The 14691-nt window shown below is 37.8% G+C and overlaps 2 protein-coding genes across 2 annotated transcripts in view; one reads left to right on the plus strand and one right to left on the minus strand.

The window, feature by feature from the left end:
* The window catches only part of CCDC38 (coiled-coil domain containing 38), a 54891-nt gene extending 51426 nt beyond the window's left edge, over positions 1 to 3465 (plus strand). Inside the window, exons 15-16 of the mRNA XM_037846711.1 lie at positions 937 to 1030; positions 2985 to 3465. Coding sequence (XP_037702639.1) covers positions 937 to 1030; positions 2985 to 3095 — 205 coding nt within the window. The 3' untranslated portion in view covers positions 3096 to 3465. The remainder of the gene's footprint in view (positions 1 to 936; positions 1031 to 2984) is intronic.
* A 557-nt stretch (positions 3466 to 4022) lies between these two features.
* Positions 4023 to 9942, minus strand: SNRPF (small nuclear ribonucleoprotein polypeptide F). Its single transcript, XM_037846710.1, has 4 exons — positions 9810 to 9942; positions 6921 to 7046; positions 4510 to 4574; positions 4023 to 4170 (listed from the first exon to the last, which is right to left on the minus strand). Exons 1-4 carry the CDS (start codon positions 9810 to 9812, stop codon positions 4104 to 4106), a joined length of 261 nt encoding a protein of 86 aa, XP_037702638.1. The 5' UTR covers positions 9813 to 9942; the 3' UTR covers positions 4023 to 4103.
* Positions 9943 to 14691: the final 4749 nt, after the last annotated feature.

A 14691-nucleotide genomic window follows, 5' to 3' on the forward strand; every position in this document is an offset into this window, starting at 1 on the left:
TCCAATTATTTATCATCCGTATTAAAAAGAGAATTTTAGTTGATTTTTACCCATGGTTTGGAGGCAACCTAGCATAGCACCTAATTTTTCACTAAAAATGCACAATAAATGTTATTTCCATCCTCTATTATATAGGTCCATAAAATAACTATCATTTATTGAGTACCTATTCTGTGCCAGGCATTGTACTAGACAGTTGGCATACATTATCTCACTTATTTGTATCCTCACAACTTCCTTAAAGAGGCATATTAATAATTTTACCTACTTCACAGAAGGAAATTGAGGCTCAGAGAGAAGAAACATGTCTGAGGTTACACAGCCAGCAAGCAACTGACCTGGGATTTGAACCCAGGCCTATCTGACACATAATCTGGTTCCTTGTTTCTCCTTCCTTCTTTTAAGAACACAAGACATATAACATTTCTTGGTCTTAATTTGAGGATATCATTCATAAAGATTAAGTGGAAAGTACACTTTTGTGGTAATTCATTGAGCCATACACCTTTGATTTGTGTTCTTTTCTGCATGTATGCTATACTTCAATAAAAAGGTTTAAAAAGGGGGAAAATAAATGGAAGTTCATTCACGTGACCACTGTACAGACAAATTGTAAAGTGTTGGAATTTAAGCGAGAATGATGAGAAGGCTTCACTGAAGTGCTCATTTTAGAAGATCTGGATAGGTTTTACTTCTTTTCAAAATAGTGAAATTTATTCTTACTTGAAAACAAACAGGATTTGCTGTTGAGATTTCACCTGACTATTCAAAAGCCATAGTGATGGACAAAGATGGAAGTGATATTTTCATTCAACCTTAAAGGAGGTCTTGTAATATTCTGATAGTTCATTGCCAAATAGCAATGCTGTAGATGTTTTTTTTTACTTTCTGTGATTTATAGTTTCATTACAAGAGTATTTTCCCCTCTTATGACAGATTGCGTGAAGACAAAATAAAAGAAAAGCAAAAACACCAGGAGGAGAGGCTAAAAGCTGCTCTGGAAAGAGCAGTTGCACAACCAAAGAAAAAGGTTTGTGTTTTGTTATTAATAGGTCCACCTACTGATATCAATGTGTTGTATTTCTGTGGTATAAAAATGAAATACCTTATTTGTCTTAACTTATCCAGGCTTTACTCTTCAGTAAAATAATATTTCTTGCTCACAGCTGCAATTGGTCTCTGGTCCCTCCAGAGAATTTTGAAAGAAAAAAATTTTTTTTGAATAGCTAATACAAGAATATAGTTCAAAACATACAGAAGACTATTCAATGAAAAGCCCTGTCTTCGAGTCACTCAGTTCCCCTCCCTGGAGAGAACCAGTCTTGAACAGTTTTGTCTGCATATATATGCATATACTTTTTTCACAAACGGTAGCTATGAACCTTGCTTTTCTCACTCAATAATATTATTTAGAGATAGTGAACCAAGAGAATTACACACATGATTGTAAGGGTCTTCTTATCCCTACATTGTAGAGATAAAGATTGATAGCTGAAAACATTAAAATTATTTGCCCAAAGTCATTTCAGATTTAGCAGCAGTCAGGACTAGAAGCCAGGGTACTTTATATTGCAAGATTACCTGTCCAATAAGTTTTGGAAGAGGCAATCACTGGGTGCATGTGGTCCATGACTTCCGTTTAGATTAGGAAAGCCATCACATTCCCCACTGAGACAGTGATGTCTCACCAAATCTCATACCTGATAATATATGTAGTTTCCTTAGCCATACAATTAATTTATACAAATTCAGCTTTGAAAACAAAATAGAGCAAAAATCCCAAATGAAAAATAATTTGAATATGATATGCTTGAGTATATGTCCCAGAGAGAAAGAATAGATGTGCATCTAGAATTCATTCCCTAAGCCTCTCAAGAGTCAACAATGCTACTAGTGTTTAAGAAAACAGTACACAGTTTTCCCTTAACTTTCCCTAAATGCCAGTTGTCTGGTGCTCAACAGAAAGAAGCCATCTTTTCCAACCATGGAGGTTTTCCTAGCTATGGCACTTAGTAAGAAATGTTGGCCTCCAACGTAGTACTTTTCTAGGCTTTTCAAGGGTAATTTGAATCATGTGCTATTTGATGACTTTACCTAAATCTCCCTATAACTTCCCTGTCCTCTGCTGCGGTCGCAGTTGACTCGTCTGGGGGAGGGTGGCAGCCGGTTGCTAAATCCTAGGCTCCCAGGATTGCTCCGAGGGTACCGGCGGCGGGGGCTCTTTCCCGGAGGCGAGGGCGAGGCGGGGGACTTGGCCAGGTCCCCGGCGGGAGGCGTGCAAAGTATGGAGGGCGGCGAGAAAGGAACAGGCGGGACACGTTTCTTTTAGGGTGAAGAAACCAAGAGAGTTTATTAGGGGAGAGTACAAGCTTATATCGGGCGTTTAGAGGGCGGGGTAGCTGTAGAGGTTAAAGGCTTGGATTGGTTCTGAGAGGGCGCGGAGGTTGATTGAAAAGGGGCGAGAGTTGCTCCGGTAACGGTGTCTGGCAATAATGTATGCGCACTGGTGGTGATGGGAGTTGCACTGGCAACGGGGAGTGTCCGGGCAAGATAAGGGGGTGGGGAAAAGGCGGTTCCCTCCGGCAAGCCTCCCCTAACAGTGGTGTATTTTGGGTGAGGAAATGGGGCCTGCCTCCGGCCTCACTTTCCCAGGCCCGGGGGGCTGTAGAGGGCGCTGTCGCCCGTGCCCACTACCCTCCCCAGGGGTGGATCCGGTCCCCCAGCCCAGGCCCGCCAAGTTGAAGCACGTAATCAGTGTCCCGCACTCTGCCATACTATGGAGGCTCAGTTTGTTACTTAACTGTCTAGCATGGTGGACATCCTAGGTTATAAATTCCCTTGCAACAGGTTATCAATTCTCTTGCAACTGTGATTAAGATTTCAAGCCATATTATCTTTATAAAAACCAAGTTAATATTAGTATTTCACTTAAACAGAAAAGTTATGTTAAAGAATATTAAATTTTTGTTTTTCTTTTGTTTCAGTTGGGAAGACGACTTGTCGGTCGTTCAAAACCTCCACTTGGTAGCAAACACCAATTACTTTTAGTCAATGATACAACAAAAACACAAGAGGATGAATATTTTTTTACTTGAATTAGAAGTAAGACGTTTTATTGCTAGAATGTCTGAGGCACATTTTGTCGATTTTGGTTTCAGTAATGGCAATATTCTGCACCAAATCTGTCCTAAGCAATTTGAAGAAGACAGGCCCTTATTCTAAAGGTTGTAGGATTGGGAGTGGAGTGATACAACTAAATGGCAAATGACTATTAAAATGTAGTAATGGCCATTCTCTGACATGAAATCTTAAATGATGTTCTCATTTTTCTCAACCAGTATACAGGAAAGTTAATAGCATACATTGCATCACTATGGAATACACATTTTAATGATGTACTCTCTAAAATATCTAAAGGGTTTTGGGGGGTTTAAAACTTAAGTGAAAACTGGTCTCAGAACATAACTGTGGACTGGTTTTTATTTTTCATTAAGGAGTTCTATTCAGAAAACTTAATTCTCTTACATGAACAAATCATTCGCCTTCAACTTAAATGGCAGTTTACAATTTCTGTTGTGTCCTATCTCCACAAACATTTTAGTTTTCAGGCAGCATTTCCATTTTAGCAATAATATGTGCATTACCTACTTAGTTTATATTGATGTAGAAGTAACATATAATTTATTGGCTACTAAGTAAAATAATACAATATATATAAACTAAGAAAATGTTTAGCTTTATATATGTCAGAAGTGGCTCAAAGTTACTTTAAAAGCAACAGCTACTCTTCAAAAGTATCAGTTAATATATAATTTCAAGAAAATGGCTGAAATTCACCTTCATAAAAATTTCTAAAGCATATAATAAATTATTTTCCCTTATAGAGAAAACAGTATTGATCTCACAAAAGAAAACTAACTCGAATGAAGCGGGATGGCTTTTAAAGCATTAGTTCTGTGAATCTTTCAATGGTTTCAACATTTCAGCTTTGCATGTAAATATATGCATATAAATAGTTCACAAGTCAAGATGAAAAACAAAGAAATCTTTATTGTCTAGAAATATACATATATTAAAAAAAAAAAAAAAAACCACACAAGATGCTATTCTCTCATTTCCCCGTCTTCCTCCTCTTCTTCAACACCTCTGATATAAAGGACATTATTACACCTGTAAATACAAAAACAGTCCACTTTGCTGTTCCAGCTGAAAACCATATACAACCTGAATCATTATATTAGATTTTCTTCAGTACAAAAATATTGAATACTAAATTTATAATACATCATCTCTTTTTTTTAGTTTTTCCCACAGATTTGTTAAAAAAAAAACAAAACAAACATGATATTTATTTTTACCATGTGGTAGTTATAAAATGGCATACCTTCATGATTTTCCAAAAACAATAATGACTAGAATTTGGAGGTTTGAAGCTACTTCTAGAAAATAAGTAATAATAAGTATTTCTAATGCTCACCAGTGACTCCTTATATATACTATTGCTGTTACCTTATTAAAACTTCACCCAGGTGTCCAGACAATGCCCCATCTATGTATTCTTCTGTATTTGCAAGCTTTAAAGAAAAAGAAAATATATTAGTATAATTGCACAGGAAAAAATATTATAACACACTTAATACTGGTGATAGAACTTACTGGGATCCTTCTATACTAACAACTCATTCATCTACAATAATTAGAAGATTAGCTTTCTGTTACCATGGTAGTACTTTTTGGTTTCACATAAACATTCAGCAAAATTAACACTGATGGCTGTTGAACTAATAGGTTATATAAAGCTTGTATCAATATAATTTTGAATCTCCCAGGTTATGTAATATTTCTTTCTAAATATTTATTTTAAAAGACATCAAAACAATGTATCGTGAAAGGCAGTGTCCAATTTGTGATTCAAAAGATCTCCTAAAATTTTGTTCTAAAGAACCAAATATTTTCCCAGAGTAATTATGTCATAAATCACAGTAAGGATCCAGATGGGTATACAAAAGCTAAGGCTAAAATACCACATACTTCTACCTTAGACAACAACCAAACTAAATAACTGAATAATAATTAAAAATAAATAAATGTCATGTGCTAATAAACAGGAAAAAAGGTTCTTAAAAGAAGACTCAACAATTAAGAGTGACCTTTGTAGTTATTTAAAGGAATTCTATTAATTTCTAATTTTATATTAAAATGTTTAGCCTTCTTTCTACATATAGTAATAAACTTTACTTGTAAATTAAAATAATCATCTGTGCCATCTGGGGCCCACAAAAGGAATGAACAGGAGAGAAGGGAGATGGGGAAGTTTCTTCCAACTAGGCAAGTAAAAAAGCGAAAGGAAAAATAGGGCTTAAAGAAGATATGAGGTAAGGTATTTAAAACATCTGAATAAATTAATACAGCTACTGGTTGTTATTTCTTCTCTTAGAGTAAACAAAAAGTATCCTCCTATATCTAGAGGATATGGTTTTGTGTGAAACATATATGGCTGTCAAGAGACAATTAGTTCTGTTTGTAACAACTACCAGAAATAATGTATTAAGTATTTTTAAAACAAAGCAATTATTTTAATTGGTTTCTATATTATATAATAATACTCCAAAGGCTATCACATATTAAATAAAATCCAAAGGCCTTATCATGGCTTAAAGGCTCTACATGGCTCCCATTCCAACTGAACTTTCTATCATTTTTCTCCTAACTCACTCTGCAAGAGCCACTCTAGCTTTCTTGCTGTGCCTTGAACAAGCCAAGCATGCCCCTGGACCTTAGTACTTGCTGTTCCCTCAAACTGGAATGCTCTTTCCCCAGATACTCATTTAAGTTGCTCACTCAATTTTAGTCTCTGCTTAAATGTACTTCCTCAGTAAGACTTTCCCTAGCGATCCTATCTAATATCACACACTCTGTCACTCTATTTCCTTTTGTCCCTATTTTTCTTCATAGTACCTATTACCATTGTCCACCACTAAAACAACACTACTAGAGGATAAGGACATCATTTCATTCATTGCTGTATTCACAGTGCCAGGCATATAGTAAGTGCTCAATAAATATCTGCTGAGTGAGCAAACACAAAAGCTTATCAGTGTGGTGGGATTACTCATAGAAATGTTTTATAACTAATGCTGGCAGGCTCACTAGGAAGCTACATTACTTCTCAAACCAAACAGTCAATGGTTTTTTTTTTTTAATTAAAAAATAATTCTCATAACAAAAATCCACTCTTTCAAAGTGTACAACTCAGTGACTTTCAGTTTATCTGTAAAGTTATGCAACCATCACCACTAGCTAAATCTAGAAAATTTTCATCACAGTGGGAATACATTTCAGATTTTCTCTATGGTTTTGCCAAATGATTCTTGCTTGGGGAATTTTCCGGGGCAAAACCAGGTTCTATGAGAACTTTGGGGACTTGAACATCTTATGTTCAGGTGTTAAACTCTTAAATATTAAGGAAAATCTTAGCTGTTTGCATGTAAGAACCATCAACAACCTAGGTACGTAACTTTTAAAATATATCCACCTGCCATTATTCTGTCACACAAATACCTGTACTTCAGGACTCATACAAGTTTCACTTAAGAATTTCTTTCAGAGCTAAGTGCTAGGAAAAGTCTAGCTTTCTCTAACAAACTAACGCATTTCTCTATAGCAACATAAATCAAATGTCTCAGTTCTTTTTACTTTAACCATGAGAAAATCTGTGACTCAATTTTGGTTTAATCTCATATCACCTTGTACCTTGTTATCAGTCATAATAGCCTCCCTGGCTTGACTTTATTCCAGAATTTTGCTTTATGTTTGTCAATTTAATTGTATGCATTTTTATAAGCAACATTAAACCCTTTGAGGATTAAGCTACAACAAAATAAATATAACTTTATAACCCTTATAATCCTTTAGCTTACCTGCATGTTCATATAGCCATCTACAGATACCAGGTAGCCCTTGTACTCCATTCCCCATTTGAGTTTCACCATCACAGGCTTTCCTGTTAATCCATTCAGGAAAGGTTTGGGATTGAGGGGTAAACTCTGCACAAAAAAAAACAAAAAAAAAGGACTCAATTGATTCTTTTCCTTTAACTTGGTTTCAACCACCCACTGTCCTCTCCCAAATCACCAACCAATTATTTCACAGCATCCAAATGAAGCAAACTCTTGATTCCCTCACTTTACTAAATAATTTTCATTTGATTGGTTGAAAAGCATAATGGAAATTAAATAGCTAATAGCCACTTTCATCTTCAACCCATCAAAATTTTAAAAGTATCCTTTATTCATTATTCACTTAAGAAACAGTGAGTGCCTGTGAAATATCAGTCACTGATCCAGGTTCTAAGGAAATAAAGCTAAAGTCACTTAAAAAAATGCAGATGACATAGTCCCTACCCTTAAGAACTTGGGGTGGGGGGGCATGAGGGAAGGGGCAACATAAAATAGACAAATAATTAACCGTGCATTGTAGAGGAGCTATGCATAGAGGTGCCCCATCAATCCAAGGGAAAGAGGAAAGGTTATCTAAAATAAATAATGCCTCAGTTTAAAAAGATGAGAGATTCTTCGAGGAGAAAAAGGGCTTAGGCAGAGGCTAGATATACAAAAGCCGGGAAAGGTGAAGCAACAAGGTCAGCTTAGGAACATGCAAACAATTCAGTACTGTTAGAGCCCCATCCTTCATACAGAAGGAAGCAAGAGATAAAACATGCTTGCCTAACCTCCACTTTAATTCTAGAGGCCAGAGCTAGGTACGTTATATGATTTGGTGCCTACAATGCCTGCTACCTTACAGGAAATCACTTAACATTTGTTTATTCAGCAAACCAGTAGCATCCTTGGTGAATTCAGACTTTTTCCCTCCTTTGCTCACCCATTAGCACAAAGAAGAAAAGAACCAAGAAAGATAAGCATATTCAGAGTGATCTCAAAGGACATGGGACAACTGAAATAAGCTCCTATGGGTCTCCAGTTTTCACCCTTGTCTCTCTCCAATTTATTATCAACACAGCAACTATTAATGTTTTTTTTTGTAGGAAATGTGAATATTTATTGAGACTTCAAAAAATACTACACATATTTTTGGTCTTTTTGTGGAAGCTAATGCCCTTTGTTCTCATAAAAATTTCCAAGAAGAGATCATTGTCCTCATTTTCATTGAGAAGAATGATTGGGTAAGAAAAGAAAAGTTATGAACGTCTACATTCTAGTATTAGATGATCAAACTGTAGGAAAAAACAGGCTTGTTAGATTATTTTTACCCTTTTGTCTTCAAAACATTATCATCAGCTCAATCATGTCTTCCCTTTCCACTTTTCCTTTTTTTGTGATCTTTGTGTCCCTAGTCCTTCATCTCTCCTTCACTTCTGACACAAGGCCTACTATGTTGCTATTTATCTGATCAATTCTTTCTGAGGATAAAGTCTACATCTTCCCACTTAAAAAAATTTTTTTTCCAATTACCTCCCCCCATTCCACCTTGTTAACCTCTAATCTGCTTTCTATCTCTAGGAATTTGCTATTTCTAATCATCTAAGTGACGTAATACAGTATTTGTCTTTATGTGTCTTGCTTATTTCACTGAGCATGTTTTCAAGGTTCTTCCATGTTGCCTTATGTCTCACAACTGCATTCTTTCTGATGGCCAAATAATATTGCACTGTATATATGTACATTTTGTTTATCCATTCATTTGTGGATGGACACTTGGGTTGTTTCCACCTTTTAGCTATTGTGAATAATGCTGCTGTAAACATTAGTGTCCAAGTATCTGTTTGAGACCCCGTTTTCACTATCTTTGCTTATATACCCAGAACTGGAATTGCCAGGTCATATGGTAATTCTATATTTATTATTTTTTAAAAATATATACCCAGTCACATCCTATCTCTGCTTAAAATGCTTAAATGGCTTCCAATTACACTTGGAGTAAAATCCAAACCTCTTCATATGGCCTAAAAGGTCCTATCCAATGCCTGCTCCTCCTATCCTACTGCAAAGGCACTTTTCTTACATGCAGTAGTGGCTTTCTATCAATTCCTAGAACTGGTCAAGCTTTCTTTCCGGCCTTAAGGCCTTCGTTTATGTTTCTTGTGCTTCAGAAGGGGTCGTATTTCACGTCTTTTAGGTCTCTAGTCAAATCCCACCTCCCATGGAGGCCATTTAATGTACTTATGAACTCCCTTACGGCATCGTGTTTACTTTCTTCTTAGCACTTATCGTTATTTGCAATTATATATTTACTTGTCATTATTTGAGTAGTGTAATGAACAACCATTAGTTCACCTAGGGCAGGATCAGTATGAGTACTTTCTACACGATATTCCTAACACCCTAGAGCAGTATCTAGCAGGTAATATGCGCTCAATAAATTTTTGCTGAATGAATAAATGAATGGTCTAAAGTCGCGCTTTGTGTTCAGAGGACCGCAGGGCTAGGAGTCCTAAGAGCATGGAATAAAAGTGGATTTTGTAATGTGATAAGCGCAAAGTGGAAACCAGCGTCCCAAGATCCCGGTTCATCTTTACCCCAGCCCTGGGGTCCCAACCAGCAGCGAAACCTCAGACCCGGATTCAAACGAAGAAGAGGGGGAAGAAAGGCAGGGGGTTCTTGGGGAGGGGAGGGCACCGGAAGGAGAGCGCGCCCAGAACCCTCCAGAGCAGGGTAAAAGAGACTAGCGACAGCGTAAGATGCACCTCACGAGAATGAATGGGGAACGCGCGAAACAACCACCAGGCCGGGCGAGGCTGCTGCCCTCCCTCTTCCTCTCCCGGTGAGCCTTGCCGTTCTCTCCTTCCTTACCATCACGACTACCAGCGAATGCTGCAGGCCACTCGCCGCCGACTCCGCTGTCGTCCGTCCCTCGTGAATGGCGCCGCTACCTTAGACCTGGAGTCGCTAAGCTTCAAGAGAAATGGCCGCCAAACAGCAGCGTGACCTTTCACCTCCGACCACAGCACTCCTGGCTTCTGTGATTGGACGCAAAGAGACGAATGCTGATTGGAAGAGCGGCAGGCAGTGTCTCCTGGCAACCTGTGGTGTGTTCGGTGCCTTCAGTCTACACTGGCCTGTGGGAAGCCTTTGGATACTGCACTCGATCCCTAGTGTTCCCGCGGGCCTGCAAATGTCGAAGGGCTGGCCCGGGTTTTTCATTTTCTTACCTACCTGGAGGGGCCGTTTGGAAGAACCTTGTGTAGACTTCCGGGTTGCTGTGTACCCTGTAAAACAGACGCAATTTCTTTCCTACTTGACCAGTTGGGATTTCCCTTGTCCTTTACGTCTGTGAGAACGAGTTCGGGGATTTGGAGTTTCTTCCTTACTTTCCCCCTGATTCTCTGATGGCGGGGGGGGGGGGGGGGGGGGGGGGAGGGGGGCGCTCCTCTGCCACGGTCTCTCTGTACCTGAGCATTCTCTATTCCGCAATGCTCATTTTAACCCTTTTTAAAAGAAGCGGGAGGGACAAGTCGACTAGGAAAGATGAAACACACCAAAGAAAGTCAAGTCTAGAGTTTATTTCAGATAAGGTCAAATTGAGTCTGGAATACGGTGTGATGGTCTCCTTGTCATTCTGTTTCTTTTGCATTGTCAGCAGAAACCCGGTAAAATCTGTTGACTTGCATTTATAATTAAGGACGTGGGAGTTGATTTATGCTATCACGGATCATCCTTCCGATGTAATGGTATAAAGAATCTCGCTTCTTTTTCCATCTTACAGACACATAGGTCACTCTGATCTGAAAGGAACCTAAATCAGTTCTGGAGAATACAGTATGGCACTTAGGCTAGTGCTGCTTTTTGCGGCTCTAGGGAGATAAATTTAGAGTTGGGGATTAAGTATTACGGATTGAGGCATTATGGCATATGGATCAGACTATGGAGGCATCCTAAATTCAGAACGTCGGACCGTCAAGTGAGAAGGTGTTGAGCACTTTCTTAACCCGCTAGTGCCTTTGATTCCTCAGCTGTAACATGGTGTTAAATATAGTAGCATCCCGAGGGGTATCGTGAGAATTAAATAATTAATGTAAAGGCGGTTGGAATTGTGCTTAGTAAAGTTTATGCCAAGCAATTTTTTTAGTTATTTACCCGAAATTTCGGTGGATTTTCCCTTAATTTGGCAGTCATTCAATAAATATTTAGCATTTTTTACAGACTTTGCCTTCCCATATATGCCAGGGTCTTTCACAACTGTTAATGTGGAAATCTTACCACACTGTGTGTGATTTGGCAGTTACAGTCTCATTTTAGAGATGAGTGTATAGGATCAGCAGGTAACTTGCCCAAGCCACATAGCTGGGTTTCTACTCTAAAACTCTTTCAAAATTTCAATATATTTTTTTGAAGTCTGATTTTTTTTAAAAAAGCTGTTTGTCGGTGAAGTAAAAGAAAATTTTACAGCAGTGTTTGTAAAGATAGTTGTTTTTAAAGTTGTTTTTTCTTCTCATGTTGAATATTGTAACTACAAATGCCAGGCATGTGTTTTGTGGGAATTTTGGAAGATACAGAAAATCTAAAAAATAATCCAAAAAATCACTGGTAATACCGCCAGTCAAAGCCAATGAGTGCTGACTTTTTTATGTACTGTTTATTGTAGCACATGTACTTTTTTTTTTTTTACAAGATATCTATTGTTTTGCAACTGATTTTCTTCACTTTATATTGAGCAGATTCTTATATAATTAAATATTTTTCTAAAATGTGGTATGATGTACCCATTCTACTCTGTTTTATGCGTATGTGTGATTTATTTATCATTCTCCTATCATTCCCATTTTCCCCGTTATAAACAATGTGCATTAAACATACTTGTGTTTGAATCTTTGAGAGTATTTCTGATTCTTTACAATAAATCCCTAACCCTTCCTGGGTTAAAGGGCATTATTATTGTAAAGATTTTAAAAAGTATATTTTGCCATGTTGGCATATGATTCAAACATAATATCTGTCAGAATAATTGGTTTTAATGTGGGGGAAATAAAAGGGTTTATATTTTTTGAAGACAGGATAGAATACTTTTTGGATACATTTTGAGGAAACTGTCCCTAGTTATTAATCAGGATGAGCAATTTAGTGGGGTCTAAGTTCCACCATAACTCAGTACATGATCCAAAAATTCCAGTGTAAACAAACATTTAAGAAGTAATTTATTAAATGACCAAGAAATATCTATTAAGAATTGTCTACAAAGTAGGCATTCTGAGGGAAAAAAGTGAGTAAATTGGACATGTAATCTCTGCCTTTGTGGAACTTGAAAACCAATTTGAAAGGAAGGGAACTGGTGCACATTAAGCACCTGCCAGGTTGTGCTAGTGTATTTCATGTAATTTATCTTATTTGAATCCTTATAACATGTCAAGGTAGGTATCATTGCCCCATTTTAGAGCTGAGGAGACAGAGAAGTTATGTGTTTTTATCCAAGGACACATAGAAGGTGAAATGGCTCCAAAGCCTAAGAGGCAATGCTGACCCTCCCCAATGTGTGTTTGATTAGAGTATAAATAAATATATAGAAATCTAAAAATGAAAATAGGATGAAGGGGGATAGAGTTTAGAATGTTACTTTTGAAATCAATGAGCCCTACCTTATATTTTTTCTTGTTTGTTCTCATAATCTCAACATTTAATTTTTCTATGATTAAGTCAGAATCAGTTATAGTTATGGCTAGAGTAGGTTTAAAGGGGGAAAAAAACTAAGTTTCAAGTGCCTTCTGTTTGGTTGAAGCTTTACACATTTTATGTCAGACCTGAGAGATGTGTTATTTTGTCTAGTTAAGAAATGTAAGGCTCAAAAATATATTAACTTCCTCAAGTCATAAAGGCACCACACCTAGATTAGAATCAAAGTCTTTCTGGTGTTCCAAAGTGCTTTCTCTTTCTAACATAGAGAGGGAATTGTACATCACAGGAAACCTGGAATTGTGGTTAGGAGCCAAGAATGCCTGAGTTCAAATCCTGGTTCTGCCATGTGCAAGTTAATATATCTGCCTCAGTTTCTCTATCAATAAAGAAAGGATGACAATGATAATACTTCTTTTATAGGGTTGTTTTGAGGAACTAGCAGCCAAGGACCTGGCAGGCAAATGAGACTAAGAAAACCTGAGTTGGGATATAAGATTTGTTCATATACATGGGGTTATGTAAAAAAGGACAGCATTTGAGGTAACAGAAGATATCACTGAAAGCATTGTTAAAGTATATTTAAAAGCACTTTTTATGTGATTATTTTATATGATTGACAGCATCATGGTTAACAGGTGTTTCTGAGACCAGATTTGAGTCTGGGTTTGAATCCTAGCTCCATTGACTAGCTGTGGGAACATGGGAAGATTACTCAACCTCACTAAGCTTTTTTCCCAATTAGACAAGAGTACTTGCTCCTTTCTCCCAGAGTGGTAGTCAGCATTAAGAGTTAATACCTCCTCTTCCCTTCTTGAACAATTCAGTTCTGAAGTCATTAAGCGGAGATAAGCAAAGTAGGCATCCCCATGCTGATGGTGGGGCTGCAGTGGCCCAAGTGGGGTGAGGAAGGCATCCACACAAGAGAGGGCATCCATGTAGGAAAGAGCCAAAGTGTCCATCAATAAACAACTCAGTAGATGGACTGTGATTCATGCATAAAATAGAAAATTTGCAGTTGTGCCAAAGAATGAGGAATCTGTAAATAGATAAGGAAAGATCTCCAAGATAAATTACTGAGAAAAGTATGACACAGAATAATACAATATGCTACCTTGTGTTAAAAAAAAAAAAATGGGAAGACTATCCAGTGTATGGACAAATGAGTAGAAAAATGGGAACAAAAATTAAATGAATCATGGGGCGGGGGGGATGTTTTGCGTGTTCTTCTTTACTTGTATTTTTATTCTTATTTTTATTTTTATTTTTTGGAAAATGTTCAAAAACTGATTTTGGTGACAAATGCACAACTATATAATGGTACTGTTTTAGTTTGCTAATGCTGCAGAATGCAAAACACCAGAGATGGATAGGCTTTTATAAAACGGGGGTTTATTTCACTACACAGTTACAGTCTTAAGGCCATAAAGCGTCCAAGCTAACACATCAGCAGTTGGGTACCTTCACCGGAGGATGGCCAATGGTGTCCGGAAAACCTCTGCTAGCTAGGAAGGCAGCCGGCGTCCGCTCCAAAGCTCTGGCCTCAAAACGGCTTTCTCCCAGGACGTTCCTCTCCAGCAAGCTTGCTCCTCCTCAAAACATCACTCACAGCTGCACACACTGAGTTCCCTCTCTGAGTCAGCTCATTTATATGGCTCCACTGATCAAGGCCCACCCCGAATGGGCGGGGCCATGCCTCCATGGGAACATCTCATCAAAATCATCACCCACAGCTGGGTGGGGCACATTCCAAACAAATCTAACCAGCACCCAAACGTCTGCCCCACAAGACCACAAAGATAATGGCATTTGGGGGACACAATACATTCAAACGGGCACAGGTACTATGAACAACTGATTGTACACTGTGGATGATTGTGGGATATGTGAATATTTCTCAATAAACCTGAAATTAAAAAAAAGGGGGGGATAATCTATTTATATGTGCATAAATAAACTGGAGGATTCCTAAGATGCTAAGAACATTGGTTACTCCAATTGGGGCATAGTGGGAATTGGGTTGAAAGCACACAAGGATGAGGCTTTTCAATGTATACCTTTTTATATG

The sequence above is a fragment of the Choloepus didactylus genome, chromosome 8 (assembly GCF_015220235.1).
Source record: "Choloepus didactylus isolate mChoDid1 chromosome 8, mChoDid1.pri, whole genome shotgun sequence".
NCBI lineage: Eukaryota > Metazoa > Chordata > Mammalia > Pilosa > Megalonychidae > Choloepus > Choloepus didactylus.